This window comes from Bos indicus, chromosome 4 (genome assembly GCF_029378745.1).
Source record: "Bos indicus isolate NIAB-ARS_2022 breed Sahiwal x Tharparkar chromosome 4, NIAB-ARS_B.indTharparkar_mat_pri_1.0, whole genome shotgun sequence".
NCBI lineage: Eukaryota > Metazoa > Chordata > Mammalia > Artiodactyla > Bovidae > Bos > Bos indicus.
This window is the reverse complement of record NC_091763.1, coordinates 116,807,716-116,825,746: the sequence shown is the minus strand read 5'-3', so window position 1 is coordinate 116,825,746 and position 18,031 is coordinate 116,807,716. Positions and strand designations below refer to the sequence as shown.

Here is an 18,031-nt window from a genome sequence, read left to right as displayed (position 1 = left end):
TTGCAACCCCATGGACTGTAGCCCGCCAGGCTCCTCTGTCCATGGGATTCTCCAGGCAAGAATACTGGAGTGGGCTGCCATCCCCTCCTCCAGGAAACCTTCCTGACCCAGGGATTGAACCCACGTCTCTTATGTCTCCTGGATTGGCATGTGGGTTCCTTACCACTAGTGCCCCCCGGGAAGGCCAAGTGAATAATGGTAATTGTGAGAATTCATTGATTTAAAGTGTGCAAAGCACTTAGCCCAGAACTTAAGATATGGGAAGCCCCCAGTAGATGATGGTGATGATGATGGTGGTGATACGCTGACGATAATAATGATGGTGATGTGATGATGGTGGTGGTGGTGGTGCTGATGTTGACAGCAAGGAAGAAGAAGGGGAGGAAGTGCAGACAGAGGAGAAAGGAGGAAGAAGAGGAGAAGAATGAGGCTGTTGTAGTGATGATGGTGGTAGATGGTGGTGGTGGTGGTGGTGGTGACTCCAAGTCACCCGGAGGGAAACTGTTCCGTGGGCAAAAGCATGTCTTTCTGGGGGTCCAGCAACTTGCCTGCCACATTGCAGACACTCGCTGCTGCTGCTGCTGCTGCTGCTGCTAAGTCGCTTCAGTAGTGTCCAACTCTGTGCGACCCCATAGACGGCAGCCCATCAGGCTCCCCCGTCCCTGGGATTCTCCAGTCAAGAACACTGGAGTGGGTTGCCATTTCCTTCTCCAATGCATGAAAGTGAAAAGTGAAAGTGAAGTCGCTCAGTCGTGTCCAACTCTTCGCGACCCCATGGACTGCAGCCCACCAGGCTCCTCCATCCATGGGATTTTCCAGGTGAGGGTACTGCAGTGGGGTGCCATTGCCTTCTCCGTGTAGACACTCAATAAACACTAATTAAATGAATTAATGTTCTGATCATTTCTAAAGCTCATCTCAGCTCCACGGCAATCCACAATCCTACGAAATGTAGGATTCTTTCCCTGGGTTTTCACATTTAGACTTGTAAGGTTAAAAAATGAATGAATTCTTTATGGCATTTGTAAAACTCACAGTGTAAGGCACAGTTAGTCACCACAAAGTCACTTCATTCACTTTAAGCTACTGCATCTTCAAGGAGCAGGAAGAAAGAGACTGATCAGGAAGAGGAATCAGTGAAAGGAGGAGGGGGCAGCTAGAAAATAGGGTTGGGGGAGGAAACAGTTATGTTCCCTTTGATTTCTGATGGTGCCTGGTCTCTGGGGAGACCTGACCACTTGGTTACCCCACAACAAAACTTCACACTGGGCCTACAATTACAAAGAAAGACTCCTCTTACAAAAGCTCCTGGACATAAAAGGCATGTTTCTTTAAACCACAGGTCATCTTATGAGTAGATTTAACCTGCTGGGCATTTTCTGCTGGGCACAAGGCCACTTCCTGACTGCTTGTGTTAACTCCCAACTTTGTGGATAGAATGAAATTCTGGCCAGAAAGCCAGCACATCTCAGGACCAGCTCCATGCCTCTGCAGCATAAAGTAGTTCATGAAACACCAACGCCTTATAACAGCAACCACTGCGGGGTTCCTGTAGAAACTTGGGTGCCCTTGAGTCTCCAGATCTCTGCCTACACTTTTTACATTGTCTGCATATGGAATGCTGAGGCAGGCCGAGCCGGAGGCCATGGACACTCTATTCTAAAGGCTTGCCTATATTATTTGAGCACTCATGGGGTCTTTGAAGGCCCCCCCTCCGATTGCCTCTGAACCCTGTACCTTTGAGACCGAGTGTATGCACCATCTTTGAAACTCCTTCTCGGGAAGAACGAGGAAATCACATCCTTCCTGCATGTTGTGTCACGACTGCCATTGGTCGCTCTGTTTGTCTCCCGAATGATGCTGTGCTCCTTAAGACAGTCATCATCTTTTATTCCCAAGGTCTGGCCCAGAGCATGCGATCAGTGCTCAACCCTTCCTCTGCGATGGGTATACACAAACAGGAAGCCGAAGCCAAGTCCCCTCAGCACCAAAGGTAAAAGTATTTCGTCCAACAACAAAGACCTTGGCTCCATCAATGATTTGGATTTCCGTGTGTGCCTCCCACTGGTATTCACAGCACGCTGCTCTCATTTCTTCCCAATTGCCTCTTATAAAATACATTCCCTCTGAGATTCAGCCACTCCTTTCATTTTTAAATAAGCAAATCTAAGAACCAGAAATTAATACGGAAGCCGCAGTGAAGGACAAAGGAGAAGCTACTGCCCAGTGGGAGACGGAAGGCAAAGAGTCATCGCTGGTTGCTTTTCGACAGTTCGGAAAGCATAAATGGCATTTCAGAGGAGCTTGACAGCGAGAAAATAGGACACAGTGTCATTCAACAAAGTATCGGTGGCAAGAGCACAAAATGGGGAGGAAGTTAGGAGACAGGCTCCCAGCTTCAGCTGTGTCACTAACTAGCTCTATGACCTCAGAAAGGTCACTCAACCTCTCTCGGCCTCATTTATGATAAAAGCCAGGCTGTGAACTAGACCTCTAGTATTCCACTACAAAGATTCTCTGCCCCGAGGATCAGTTTTCAAGTGCATCCCATGGAGGCTAAGACGAAATGAAAACAGTATCTGTGGAGATAACTGGAGAGGTTCTAGGACCAGACTGTGCAAGAGGGATGCAGAGAAGCCTGCAGAGGATGGGGGAGCAGTCACTTACATCTTTTTCCCCCAGGACTGCAGTATAGAATTATTTCAGACCCAACTAAAGGAAATAGACTATTTTGAACCAACAAATGTAAACAAACTGCCTTTCACCTCCAGGTCTATATTGCTTTGTGGTTAAAAAAAAAAAAATCCCCAAACAAGAAAACAAGATTTCATCTAGACTAAAACTCGAGAGGAAGATTAAGTTATCCGCATGTGGGCACTGAACTCCACTGTTCCCTTCACTAGGCAGCATTCTAGAAGAATCCTTTCAGTTCCTTTTGGTGCCTGGACCTAGCCGGGAGTGAAAGCGAGAGGAGCACAAAAGGGAATAAAGAAATGCGGAGAAGGGAGGAAGGCTCAGCTGTGTCTCTCCCTGTCCTGTTGCTTAGCAACATCTCACGTCTGGGTCTGAGAAGCACGGATTCACGGAGGCGACACCGAAGACCCATTTCTCATGAAGGAGCAGCCTGATTTGACCAGATACACATTTTCTTAGAATGATGATGAGATGACGACCAGAGCAAGAGCTCTGTGGACCCACTTCTACAGCCAGAGAAAGACGGTGAAAGGCAGATGACAGAACCCAAGCTCTCAAAGAGGGGCAGAGAGTAGGAGCGTGAGTCCCCAGATGCACTCAGGACTCACCACTTATCCACTTAGCCTCGGGGTCGTGGATTTTGAAATCTTCACTGAAGAGGTCTTCCACAGTCACCTTCTTCTTTTGAGACAGACTGTTATCTTCCGCTAGAAAAGAGCAAGGCGCAGAGACAAAAAATTTTATTCCTTGGTTAAAAAAAAGAGGACCATAAAACATTCTGATTGCCACCCCGAAATAGTATACAGGGTTAAACATAATTTCTATACATAGTGCTGAACAAAAGCCAGGCATGCGTTTTGCTTTTATCAATACCAGGTGGCTCAGTGGTAAAAAAAAAATCCGCCTGCCAATGCAGGAGATGCCAGTTTGATCCCCAGGAGAAGGAAATGGCAACCCACTCCAGTATTCTTGCCTGAGAAATCCCACGGACAGAGGAGCCTGGTGGGTGGGCTACAGACCACGGGGTCACAAAAGAATTGGACGTGTCTGCAGGACTAAACAATCAGAACAAAGCTATCGAAAGCTATGGTAAGGGGACTCAGTACAGTAAAATGGCATCATTATGCCCTCTCGACCTGTAAAACGTAAATAACCGTATTTCTTAGATATGACGGTAAATAACTGTTGAACAACTGACTGATGAGCAATAAGCTGGAAATAGTTAAAAAAAAACAGAAGGGATCACAACTGTATTACGTAACCAGTCATTCATTAAGCATTCATAATGGCAACCGCAAACACCACACTGGGTGCCTGAAATCCAAAAACAAGTAGCACGTTCCTTAGGTATTTATTCCCCATATGCCTCACTCGTTCCTGGCTGCCTTCAGGTTGGGGATTAGTCCTCCAGATAAGGATATACCCCAAATTCTGCATGCAAACTACCAGATTCTGACCTCCCCGCCTCCCCTGGATCAGCAGGCTTGGGAGTAAGCACCCGGAATAAGACTTGACCATCCATCCAAAGAGGAGGTATTCAGGTAATGACACCAGCGGGGAGACTTTAGGAACCTGGCAGCTTTTATCCTACTTCCTAAGGCTGAAGTTTCTGGGGATTTAGATCTGCCTCAGAGAGGTTCTCTCATTACAGGCACAAAAATTCATTCATCTACTTTGACAAGACAATAGGCTGTCCACCTTCTGACCTGTGAGTCTGAGCAGATTAAAGCCGGGCAGGAACAGAGACGCAAACGCAGGGAACAGAAGGTGTGGAAGTGGCGGGGGCAGGAGATGGGAAGACCAGGAGGCTGGGACTGACAGAGCCATACAACCATGCACAGACAGCGAGTGGGAAGCTGCGTGTTAAGCAAGGAGCTTGGCTTGGGGAGGCCATCTCTCTGCGGATAGAGGGGTGGGCTGGGGGCGGTGGGGGGAGGCTCAAGAGGGAGGGGCCGTGTGCACACTTACAGCTGAGTCATGCTGCTGAACAGCAGAAACTAACAGCACATTGTAAAGCAAGTATACCTCTCCCCCCGAGACCCCCACTGGACAGGACATCAAACCACCCTCGCTGCTGTTATACTAACAAGACATTCTTTATCTTAACTTTGATGTCCATCATTTATGTAGAATGTTTATTTACAACCCTGCTCTGTGAAATAAAAGATGCCTCCTTTGCTGCCCTTTTCCTGGAGATTCAGGCCCTCATTTCTTCTGGTTTTGTGCTGGGCTGCTGTGTGGGGTTATCATGACTATTAATTAGGGTGTGTAGGTCTGTGCATCCTGCGTGAGGTGGTTTCAGCTCACTGCGTTTTTACACGGGGATGTTTGGTTGTTATGTCTGTTTCTCTCCAGTTCTGGCTGTTGAGCCAGCCTTCACTTCTTGGGCTGTCATAGTGCTTGCCCTCAACAGTACCCTTTGCCTCTTTCAGCTTTCTGTTTCAAAGTCTGTGGCAGGTTGGGGAAACAAAAAAATTTTTTTATATTACAGAATGAAAAAATGATAATCTCTGAATGAAATCCTCAAAGCTTCTAGGATTCTAGCATATAGATTTTGTTACATCTCCTATGGTTTCTTTTTTGTGGCCTCCCTGGGCATGAAAGATTACTGAAATTCGCAGAAACATTGCACACTGCCTTGTATCTTGCATATCAAATAGGATTAGTGCGTGTAAAAGTCTTTTGAAATGTACAGGATGATGAGGCTTGAGGTGGCCTTCCTGCTAGACGTGATGGTATGTGGAGCTCTCCTAGGTGCCAATCAAAGCATGTTAAAGCCAATCCTGGTTCTTCCCTCTAGGACTTTCTTATCTGCCTCTGAAGCAGTCTCGAAAAAAGATACACTGCTTCAAGCACGATGCATTTCAGTATAGAAAACAGACAATAAATGAAAATTTTAAAGATTACTAGACATAGATCTAATAAAGTTATACCGTGAACTAGTAATTAAGAAGTAGATTTACAACTAGTTGATAAATAAGTCCTGGAGCTCTCATGCACATTTAGTGATTAGAGACAACAAAACTGTACTATAAACATCAAACTTGGTAAGAGACGAGATCTTAATTTTTCCCACTGTAAAAAAGAACATAATCATGTGGCCTTACAGAGGGTGTTAGCTGATCCTACAAAGGCAATCATGTTGCAACATATAAATGCATCAAACCAACATGTTGCACACCTTAAACCTGTGTGTTAGTCACTCAGTCGTGTCCGACTCTTAGAGACCCCGTGGATGTAGCCTGAAAGGCTCCTCTGTCCATAGGATTCTCCAGGCAAGAATACTGGAGCAGGCTGCCACGCCCTCCTCCTGGGGATCTTCCCGACCCAGGGATTGAGCTCGCCTCTTTCACGTCTCCTGCACTGGCAGGCACGTTCTTTACCACTAGTCCCACCTGGGAAGCCCTAAACTTACACAGTATCAAATATATTTCAATTAAAATACAACAAATAAAGCAAGAACAAGAGTAAATATGTCAGACACTCAAATACATGGTCAGAAAATAACTAATCATAGTAAAGCTTACATTTTATCTAAGTAAACACTTCTATGCAGGGATGGATCTAGCTCCACATTTTGGTATCCATAGGAAGCCCAACAAGAATGGAAGACTGCCATTTAAACAAACTTTGGGTCAAATGTGAAAAGCCGATCTATTCACTTTCTGAGAAGTTTTTCTTTTCACAAACGATTGTTCTATTCATCAAAACAAAAAGTTGATTTTTTTTTTTTTTTTTTGCCACACTGCATGGCATGCAGAACTTCCCTGACCAGGGATCGAACTCATGCCCCCTGCATTGGAAGCATGGAGGCTTAACCACTGGACCACCAAAAATGTGTTTTATTTTTAAAAAACTACTACTTCCTTGGGTTTTTTTGTTAAATACTTTAAATCTTCTATGACTTAAATAGGGAGAGCCTACAGTGGCAGCGTTGCTGCTGCTGCTGCTGCTGAGTCGCTTCAGTCGTGTCCGACTCTGCGCAACCCCGTAGACGGCAGCCCACCAGGCTCCCCCGTCCCTGGGATTCTCCAGGCAGGAGCACTGGAGTGGGTTGCCATTCCCTTCTCCAATGCGTGAAAGTGAAAAGTGAAAGGGAAGTCGCTCAGTTGTGCCCGACTCTTAGTGACCCCATGGACTGCAGCCCACCAGGCTCCTCCATCCATGGGGTTTTCCAGGCAAGAGCACTGGAGTGGGTGCCACTGCCTTCTCCAGTGACAGCATTACTGTATGCTGTTACTATACTATTACTCTATACTACAGCATTACTATAGAAAGTGCTCCGTTCAAGCCGGGACAGGTGTTTCTGTCAATAGTCAGCCCTCCCTCCTCAAGACACTCTCCGCTGGCCCCTCCGGAGCCTGACGGCTTGTTCACACGGTCAGGCGCTATCTAAGCTACGGACTTACAGCCTGATGCATTCCAAAATCCTCCGAGGAGGGGACAAGCACAAGGGACTGCCATGCTCAGAAGTCAGGCTGAGCCCCGAAGAGCCACAAACGGAAGAGCCTGGAAGCGACTCTGACTCTCAGAATCGCACAGAGAAACGGAGCCAGCGCGGAGAGAATGGCCACACTGCGAGGGTGACAGGGCTGAGGGCGGCCGTGCCTGCTGTGCAGAAGGCTGCAGGGCAAAAAGCAGGGGGAACTGAGAAAAGACCCTGCTGGCCAAGGTAACATAACGGAGGAACGTTCAAGCCGGGAGGACTGCAAGGCTGTGAAGCCATTGATGCCTGCAGTGTTTTCAGGAGACTGAGTGGGCTGGTGCTGGTGCAGTAGAAAGTGTGCGCTGAAAATGTCCAGCGAGGAAGGCATAGTCTCCCATATTTGATATTCTGAAATTCCATTAGAAAAATGTCCAGTTGTGGCTTTTCTTTAAATATCCTGCTCACCAGTCAGTACTCTTCACAGTCTAAGAACTGCCTCTCTCGGCATCAGGAATGCTATCAGTAACCCTCCAATTCAGGGCTGCCTCTCCGTCGTTCCAGACCCGCTGGGCCTCGCCAGGAACCTCCAGGTCTCCTGCATTTTCATGTCTGCGGGAGGATTTGCATTATTTCTTCAGCTCAATTTTTATCTCCTGTGTGTCAAGCTCTTTCATTTTGCTGTTTTAAATTTCTAAATAATTAATTTTAATTCCTAATATTCCTAATTAGCTTTATCAAGATCATCTGCTCTTAGGTTCCAAGCTCTTTTCTCAAATTGATAATTTTGAAAACAACTTTTCAGTCATTTTCTGCTGTGCCTAATAGATTTCTATTTCTTCGGAGTCAAGGTCTCACGTGTGTTAAGCTGGTGTCCTGCTTTGAGGGGCTGGTTTCTTTGGGTCCTTGTGATGTACAGTGACAACTCTGAAACGTTTCGCCGTGTTTGGAGGACTCTGACAATTACTACCTCTCAATCCTGCAAGGAGGAGGAAGGAAAGCCATTTTATGGAAAGTAGACCCGAGCTCCTGAGAGGTTAAGTGGCTTCTCTAAAGGTGTGCAGGAGGACAGTAAAGCCAGCATTAACCATATTTGCAGGAGAATTTAAATACTGACATTATTCACAGAATCTGGCTTGCTCATAACATATTCCAGAGCCAGGAAGCTAATAAAATCACAAAACGCAGGTAACGTTTATGATGATCTTGACAGAACACTGCTCTCCAGGTGAAAATGTTTTCTGTAATAAAGAAAAGATTGGGAAAAAGTTTTCAAGGCATACATTTCCTTAACTGGAAAAAACTTGGCCATCAAATCAGATCCCAACGAATGCACCCTACAATGACGGGCACGCAGCAAGTGGTCACTCCGCTGTGAACAGTGTGGGTGATGTCAAGCACTAAGTGCTTTCAAAACCCGAGAGGAAAACGACAGTGGTGGGCGTGTCAGATGTACATCCACAGGGAGACAGACCCCAGCCTGAGATGCAGAGCAAAACCACTCTAATGCTCAGAATCAGTCACTGGGAAACTCGTGTGTTATGTCCATAGAAGTTGATAATCTGTGTGCGTTTCCATACAGAAACCTACGGAAGAACACGTGGAAATCAATTCTTTATTTTTCAGCATCTGCACTGTTAATTCACAAGTTCCAATGACACAGAGTTTGCTGAGAAGCAAGTCGCTGCAGCCTTTTCCATTAACAAGCATCCTAACACAGCTGTGCAGAAAAGGAAACAGCTCAGTGAACACAGAGGGAGCATTTCCCTTCACTGTGCCTGCATGTCAGTGCTAAATGAGCGCTCTGTGCCAGATACAGTTACAGGTTGGGTCCAATAATTCCAATTAGATTTCTTTTCTCTTCTCTTCTAATAGAAAAAGTACAATAAATAATGATGTCTGCTGTACATACTACTCATATTTCTTCAGTAGATTCTTGTCCTAATGAAAGAATAAATTTAGTTATGCTTCACTATCAACGGCTTAGGAACAATGACATTTAAACCAGGTAACATATCAACCACCTCAGATATGCAGATGATGCCATTCTAACGGCAGAAGGTGAAGAGGAACTAAAGAGCCTCTTGATGAGGTTGCAAGAGGAGAGTGAAAAAAACTGGCTTGAAACTCAACATTCAAAAAACTAAGATCACGGCATCCAGTCCCATTGCTTCTTGGCAAACAGAAGGGGTAAAGTGAAAGCAGGGATAAATTTTATTTTCTTGGGCTCCAAAATCGCGGGAACAGTGACTGCAGCCACCAAATTAAAAGACGCTGGCTCCTTGGAAGAAAAGCTGTGACAAACCCAGACAGCATAGTCAAAAGCAGAGACATCACTCTGTTGACAAAGATGCACACAGTCAAAGCTATGGTTTTTTTCACAGAGTTGGCCCATAAAGAAGGCTGAGCGCTGAAGAACTGAGGCTTTTGAATTGTGCTGGAGAAGACTCTTGAGAGTCCCTTGGACTGCAAGGAGATCCAACCAGTCCATCCTAAAGGAGATCAGTCCTGGGTGTTCATTGGTAGAGCTGATGTTGAAGCTGAAACTCCAATGCTTTGGCCACCTGATGTGAAGAGCCGACTCATTGGAAAAGACCCTGATGCTGGGAAAGACTGAGGGCAGGAGGAGAAGGGGACGACAGAGGAGGAGATGGTTGGGTGGCATCACCGACTCGATGGACATGAGTTTGAACAAACTCCAGGAGACAGTGAAGGAGAGGGAAGCCTGGTGTGCTGCTGTTCACGGGGTTGCAGAGTCGGACAGAACTGAGCAACTGAACAACAGCAACGCTATGATCTAAGTTTAGAAGATTTGCATTATTCCTCTCTAAAATTCCATCACCATTAGCAGTCACTCCCCATGTCCACCCACTTCTTTCCAATCCTACGCAATGAAAAATTTGTTTTCTGTATCTATACATTTGGTTAGTATGAGTAATTCATATGGAATCATACAATATCTTATCTTTTTTATTGGTAATTTCATTTTCAAGTTTCTTCCATGTGATAATATGTAATAACATGTACCAGCACTTTATTCCTTTTTATGAGTGAATAATGTTTCAAACCTAATAGTGTTGAGCATCTTTTCATGTGCTTATTGGCTATTTCTGTATTTCCTTTGGAGAATTATCTCCCCTTATCCAGACTGTAAAACATGTGAAGTTGAGAGATTCACTTCACTAGATGTGGCTTAACATACTTTTGCCAATATGACAGCAAGATCAGAATCTCAGGGTGTTCAGTCACATAAAAATCTCATTGAAGAGCCTAACTGTGTAACTCATAATCTTCTCAGCCATCTCAGCAGAAGCCAAACACAGAGATGGGAGTATCTAGCTAACCTCTATGGAGGGGTCTCTGGTCTAATGGAATGAATCCCCGTGACATACATAGGAAACCCACAGGTTCTTAAGAATTGTATCTCTGCAGAAGCTCTGCCAGCTTGGACTGAAAAGGACAGAGAGACTATGAAATAAAAGAAGGCTGGCAGACCTCCAGCCTCCTCAGACAAGAAATATGCTGATAAACCTACTCAGCTACAAACTCATGCTGCCTTTCATGAAGAAGAAACATGCCCCCAGAGGACAGAGTTACAATCTGCAGACCATTATTCCCAGGACTTTAAACACACAGGAGTATGTTCAAGTGAATTTACAAGTGTTTTGGAACTGGTAACCCCTTTTTTCCTTCAAATTTCTCCTTTTTGGAACAGAAATACTTATAACTGTTACCCTATGCCTGTCTCACCATCACTTTCAGGAGAAGACACCACTTATTTCTTTAGTCCCACAGGTTCACAATAGTGATGAATTCCGCCCCGGGATAGAGTACACCCAGAGTCTTACTCATAACTCATTGATGATGGTATTTGAGACTGCTGAGCTGATGAAATTTTGGACTTTGAATTGATTCTGGAATAGTTTGAAACTTCTGGGGTCTCAGAACGGAGTGGATATACTTTGTATGTGGGATGGATGTAAATCTTTGAAGGCCAGAGGTCAGACTGTGTAGGCAAAATAATACACAGCAAAGATATCCATGTTGCTCAGTCGTGTCCGACTCTTTGTGACCCCATGGACTGCAGCAGAGCAGGCCTCCCTGTCCATCACCAACTCCCAGAGTTAGGTCAAACCCATGTCCATTGAGTCGGTGATGCCATCCCACCATCTCATCCTCTGTCGTCCCCTTCTCCTCCTGCCCTCAATCTTTCCCAGCATCAGGGTCTTTCCAATGAGTCGGTTCTTCGCATCAGATGTCCATATGTACTGGTGTTATGGACTGAACCGACTCCTCTCTCTCCAATGCACATGTGGAAGCCTGAGTCTGCATGTGACTGTACTGGCGACAGAGCCTTGAAGGAGGCAGTAAAATGAGATCGTAAACGTGAGGCTCTGGTCTAGTAGCCCTGGTCTCCTTGTAAGGAGACAGGACAAGAGACAGAGCTCTCTCTCTCTCTCCCTCTGCAAATTCAAGCAGAGAAAAAGCAATGTGAGACCCAGTGACCAGGTCCACCTGCAGCCAGGAGGAGAGGCCACACTAGAAACCAACCCTGCTGGCCCTTCACCTGGGGCTTAAAGACTCAAGAACCGTGAGAAAATACATTTCTGTTGTTTGGACCCGCTCTGTGGCTTCATTAGGTCAGCCCAGGCAAGTAATCCACCTAGCATTTTCAAGATTTCAATTTCCAGAGTTTTGCTGCCAGTGCCTAAGAAATACAATTAATATTTGAACATAGACCTCGTATTCCGTGTTCTTTCTACAACTACCCCTAAATGCATTAGCATTATCTACACAATTTTTTCATTTTGTCTGCAATGAAGATAGTTTTTCTTTTTAATTTCAAATAGAAACAATCCATTAGGATTGCTAAGAAAACGGGTCTGTTTACTAAAGTCAAGGTCCAGGTAAGAATAAACTAGCTGCAGCTATCGGAGAGTCTATTTGATCTGAATGCCTCTAGACAAGCTGCTTAGTGACAAAGTACTACAATTTCTCTCTCTCTGGCTTTGTCTGCATTGTCAAGTTTTAAAGAGAAAATACATGTCTAAGCAAAATATTGTCAACGTTTTAAATAAATTATCCATTTAAAAATTTACTTATCTATTTGGAATAACTTCTCTTTTTAATTTTTCACAGATTTTTAGGTGATTATCCATAAGCTTTTGGAGAAGGAAATGGCACCCCACTCCAGTATTCTTGCCTGGAGAATCCCAGGGACAGAGGAGCCTGGTGGGCTTCCATCTACGGGGTGGCACAGAGTCGGACGCGACTGATGCGACTTGGGGGCGGCAGCAGCGTCCATAGGCTTCGTAGTAAATGGTAAAGCTGCAACCCATTCTTGATACTTAGATGAATTCATTGTTTTCAATACAGAAGCAAAACACTTTTGCTTTTAAAGATCTGTGTTCTTTTTTGTAAGGACAGTTGATTTACAGTGTTGTGTTAGGATTTTCCATTTTAAAACCAACCGTTTGGTGGGAGATTTTATTAAGTGGGACGGTGCACACGTCACCAATGAGAGCTGGGAGAAAGAGCTGGAGGGACCACGCAGGATGGAGCAGAAGACCGTGTGGGCACTAACTTCTCTCTCTTGTCTGGTGAGAAGCCAGGAGACTCCACTAAGATCAGCAGAACAAGAAATGCATTTGCAAAGACATTTTCATAGGAACTTATGAAACAGATCTCTAGAGCAGCGGTCCCCAACCTTTTTGGCCTCAGGGATGGGTTTCATGGAAGGCAATTATTCCACACATGGGGGAGGGTGTGGGAGGATGGTTTAGGGACGATTCACATCCAGCACATTTGCTGTGCACTTTATTTCTAAGCTAATGCTGCCGCTGACGTGACAGGAGGTACCGGCCCACGGCCTGGAGGTTGGGCGCCCCCGTCTAGCGGAACTGAAAATAACCTGATAGTTTCTCCAACCCAGAGTGGAGAAAAGGAAGCAGGAGGAAATGAGTTAAATGTTCTACGTGGATGGCAGGCAGTCTGTGAATATTGATATATGAATGTAATATTACAAGGACAGAAATAAACACCGGAAGAATTAAAATCAGAAATGGTCCAGAGTAATGATACCCAGGGACTGGTTGTAGCCCGGATAGTACGGAGAAAGTATTACTTTTATTTTAATTGTAATTGTTAATACCTTTTTCACTGTTTGTTTCCCTGTTTATTCATATTATTTGGGCGATAAACATTAATAAAGTTATATTCTGATCATAAAAATAAACTCATACCCAAATTAATTGCCTGAATGAGCATGCGTCTTCATGACGTGCCAACACCAAGTCAGCTAATTTCGTTTCCTGGAAGCACAGGGGTCTCTGTGAACAAAGAGTGCGGCTCCCAGCAGAGAAACGGTGGGCAGGGCAACACTTTACCCAGAGGCAAGAGCAGGCATGTCCAAGGCAACGTCCAACCCAAAACATCGGTGTCACAACAGCAAACACCCGAACACGTTTAAGGGGTGATTTAGTTTCGGGAACCTCATCTTCTGCCACACAAAATGACTGTTTCTTAATTTGAAATTTATTGACTTTATTGATCGACCTGTATTTATTTTAATTTGGTTCTTGCTCTTAAGTTTATATGAATTGTTAAGTAGAGTCTGTATGTGTTTAATGAATGTTTTTCTTGGGTTCCAAAATCACTGCAGGCGGTGACTGCAGCCATGAAGTTAAAAGACACTTGCTCCTTGGAAGGAAAACTATGACAAACCTAGACAGCATGTCTAAAAGCAGAGACATCACTTTGTCAACAACTGTGCACAGTCAAAAGCATGGTTTTTCCAGTAGTCATGTATGGATGTGAGAGCTGGACGATAAAGAAGGCTGAGCACTGTGGAGCTGGAGAAGGCTCCTGAGAGTCCCTTGGACAGCAAGATCAAACCAGTCAATCCTAAAGGAAATCAACCCTGAATATTCATTGGAAAGACTGATGCTAAGGCAGAAGCTCCAGTACTTTGGCCACCTGATATGAAGAGCCACCTCACTGGAAAAGACCCTGATGCTGGGAAAGATTGAGGGCAGGAGGAGAAGGAGACGACAGAGGATGAGATGGTTAGATAGCATCCCTGACTCAATGGACACGAGTTTGAGAAAACTCCAGGAGATAGTGAAGGACAGGAAAGTCTGGCATGCTGCAATCCATGGGGTCGCAAAGAGTAGGACACGACCGAACAGCAAAAATAATAAAAAGAAATATGTCCGTGTGGAAGGCAGACACCGTCTGTTCCTCTCCAATTTTTAAAAAGGCAAGTGTATACCTTAATGTGAATGAATTTCAGCTCCTTTCCTGGTGGTCGAGATGATAAAGAGTCACATTCTGAAGCTGAGAGGAGCGCCCCGGGGTGTGGGTGCTCAGTGGGAGCGGCCAGGGAAGCAGAGCTGGGCCTCACGGCGAGGCCGTCGCTGGGGCCACGGTGTCCAAAGTGTCCAGTGCCTCTCCCTAGTCCTGCTGGCTCCGGGATCCACTTACATGCCTGCCTTCAGGATGTAGCCACCGTAAAATCACGGAAGGCATTTAGTAATACTTCCCTTTGTTATCCGTTGCTTTGGACTGTTTTAACACGTTGCCACAGATCTGATCATTTAAAAGAGAAATTTATTTTCCCGTGGTTTTTGGAGCCCAGAAGTCTAAAATCAGTTTCAACGGGCCAAAATCAAGGTAGGCTCCTTGGTAGCTTTAGGGGACAATCTTTTCTATTTTAAAAATGCTTTAATTGGAGGAGAATTGCTTTACAGTTATGCTGGTTTCTGCCATACAACGTGAATTGGCCATAAGCACGTACACGTGTGTGTGTGTGTGTCTGTGTGTGTGTGTGTGTCTCTGTGTGTGTGTGTGTATATCTGTGTGTCTGTGTCTCTGTGTGTGTATGTGTCTGTGTCTGTGTGTATGTGTCTGTGTCTGTGTGTGTCTGTGTCTGTGTGTGTGTGTCCATGTCTGTGTGTATCTGTGTGTCTCTGTGTGTGTCTATGTGTGTATGTGTCTGTGTGTGTGTCTATGTGTGTGATCTGTGTGTGTGTGTTATCTGTGTGTCTGTGTGTGTGTGCCTGTGTGTGTGTGTGTCTCTGTGTGTGTCTGTGTCTGTGTATCTGTGTGTGTGTGCCTGTGTGTGTGTGTCTCTGTGTGTGTCTGTGTCTGTGTGTGTATCTGTGTGTGTGTCTATGTGTGTGTTATCTGTGTGTGTGTGTCTGTGTGTGTGTGCCTGTGTGTGTGTGTGTGTCTCTGTATGTGTATCTGTGTGTGTCTGTGTTTGTCTGTGTGTCTGTGTCTGTGTGTCTGTGTGTGTGTGTGTCTCCACCCTCTGGAGCCTCCCCCCCCCCAGCTTTTCTTTGTCTCTTCCAGCTTTCACTGCTCTGGGTGCTCCATGACTTGGGGCCGAATCACTCCAGCCTGACTTGTGGTCGCATGGCCTTCTCTCCTGTCTCTTTGTCACATTTCCCTCTGCCTCCACTCACAAAGGCACAAATAATTTCGTTTATGACCCGCTGGATAGTCCAAGAAAACCCTGCATCTCAAGCCACTCAACATAACCGCATCTGCAAGGAAGCACACCCCTAGGATGACGTTCCAGGCGTTAGGACGTGGGCGTCTCCTGGCACCTGCGTTTTTCCTGCCTCATCCCTCTCAACCTTTGCTCCCATTTCCAACTAATCCACCACTTGATAAGGCAGCCTCTGAAAATGCAACAGTCATACATTTCCTGAACGTTTAAAAGGATATTGAAAAAAAAAAGAATCTGGATAAAGGAAAGTGATGGGGAAAAAAAGACTGATTAGATCTGAGGTTCTATAAAGTACTGCTTAACCTATTTTCTGTGATTTTATTACCTCACCTAAAAGCACAGGTAATCAGGGATTTGGGGAATACGAAACATCAGCCCAAGAAAGTGCATATATCTATTATTCCTCCTTAAGCGATCAATGTTGCTGAACCAGGGTTTAAGGTGAGAGTTATGTCTCAAAGAGAAGGCAGGTGATTTAACTTCCTCCTCTTCAGTCCCCCGAGCTGCCTAGTTCATTGTGGACAACTTCTCTCTAGTTCTCTGGTTTTATTATTTCATCGATTTCTGTGCTCTGACCTATACGAGGAAACTCAGCTTAGACTCCTGAATTGCTACCTTTGGGTCCTGACCAGTCAGAGTCTTCCTTAAAATAGCACCTCCTGGATCAGCTAGCCCCTTTAACACATGGTCTCAAAGGCTCCCAAAATCCACGTGAAATTTACCAACAGGCTCTCCTCTAAGCCAAGCAGTAGACTCCAGAGAAAACCAGAGTGCCAGGATAAGACACACTCCTTTTCAGGGCTTACAGGCAACTGTGCCTTTAAAGTAGAATGCATAATGTAGCAACACTTTGAAAAGTGCCCCTTTATGGATAAATATGGAGGCACACCTGCCTTAACTTAGAGTCTTCATGCAAGTATGAATAATAAGCATCTACCGTCATCCTTGCGATAAGTGGCTCTTTAATGTAAGGATTCAATAAATAAGCAAGATTCACCTAACAATCCTTCTAGAACTAATGATGAAAAGTCAGAGGAGAGACTGTTAAGATTCTCCTAGGGACCCACTTCTCAAGACTCTGGAAGCTTGCAACTAACTGTAAGGTTAGTAGCAGTATAAATTAATTCTTTCTTTCATGAGAATCTGTCAGAACTCCCTCTTTTCACATTTGTTTCAATTTAAAGAACGGTGCAAACTCACCATTCAAGTTCAAGGGATGCAGACCTCATTCCTCAAGTATTTCATAAACTGAGGAGTCTCATTACTTACTGTGGCAGGCACTAGGTTGCCTCCCCAAGAGCCACAGCCCTCTGTCAATTCAGCAGAGGTGAATTTCCATGAAATACATGCTCTCTCAACCCTTACAGCTAAGGGTGTTCATCTAATATCGTTATATGAACAAGCTGCCTCCTGGCTAGTTTTGGAAAAAGACAGAAATACATTAGGCAGGTTCCAATTTTCCCTTCCTTTTTGTGAGGGTATGAGATGAGATGCATGGTGCCACTGCAGCTACTTTGTCAACATGAAGAGGATAGCAGCAGAGAAACATGGTCTTTGAGCCACTGAATCATCCTGGGATGGCTAGGTCTGGACTTCTTGTTTGGGAAAACATGATAAACACCTACCATTTGAATGACAGTATTTTAGTTAGGTATTTTGTTCTGTATGGATAAAAGTACTCTAATGGATACCTACTAACATCTGAGCTTGGATAATTGCTCAAGATGATTTTAAGATGGTTAATGGCCTGACTAGATCCATGAGCTTCCTGAAATGTATCCACATTTTTATAAGCCTCTCCCCCTTCCAGTGGCAAGACCAACTGTTGTTCAGTGTCTAAGTCCTGTCAGACTCTTGTGACCCCATGGACTGCAGCACTCCAGGCTTCCCTGTTCATCACTATCTCCCTGAGTGTGCTCAAACTCATGTCCAAAGAGTCAGTGATGCCATCCAACCGTCTCATCCTCTGTTGCTCCCTTCTCCTCCTGCTCTCAATCTTTCCCAGCATCAGGGGAAATGATAAGATCATCTGTGGGTTTATCACAATAAAAGCAGTTGGGATGTATAAGTTGTTCCAGATTGTAGGAGCCATTAGAGTACAATCTGGAAGTCAGTGCCTCAGACCCTCCTAACACCCGTCACACCCTGCCAGTGCTTCCAGGCCAGGCATCTGCTGTCCAGCAAACATGCCAGGCTCATTATGGTTCACGGTGACCTTCCTTCTTGGATTTCCTCCCATTAACACAGGTATGTCTTTCAAAATCTTCATCCTCCAAAATATCTTCCACCCATGCTTCCTGTCCTCGGCGATTTCTCCTGTATTCTGGATTGTCATAACAGATACTATCTGTACCTCCCATTTATCGCACTTGGTCTTCCTTAGCACTGGCACATTAATTGCA

At 45.0% G+C, this 18,031-nt stretch overlaps 1 protein-coding gene across 4 annotated transcripts in view; it reads right to left on the bottom strand.

Annotated features, from left to right (window-relative positions):
- The window catches only part of DPP6 (dipeptidyl peptidase like 6), a 960,318-nt gene that overhangs the window by 342,222 nt on the left and 600,065 nt on the right, over positions 1-18,031 (bottom strand). For all 4 annotated transcript variants that reach the window (XR_011566384.1, XM_070788461.1, XM_070788459.1 and 1 more), the window contains exon 3: positions 3,303-3,401. Coding sequence is in view for 3 of the 4 variants with exons in the window: in XM_070788461.1 (XP_070644562.1) it covers positions 3,303-3,401 (99 nt within the window). In the remaining variant the exon portion in view is untranslated. The remainder of the gene's footprint in view (positions 1-3,302; positions 3,402-18,031) is intronic.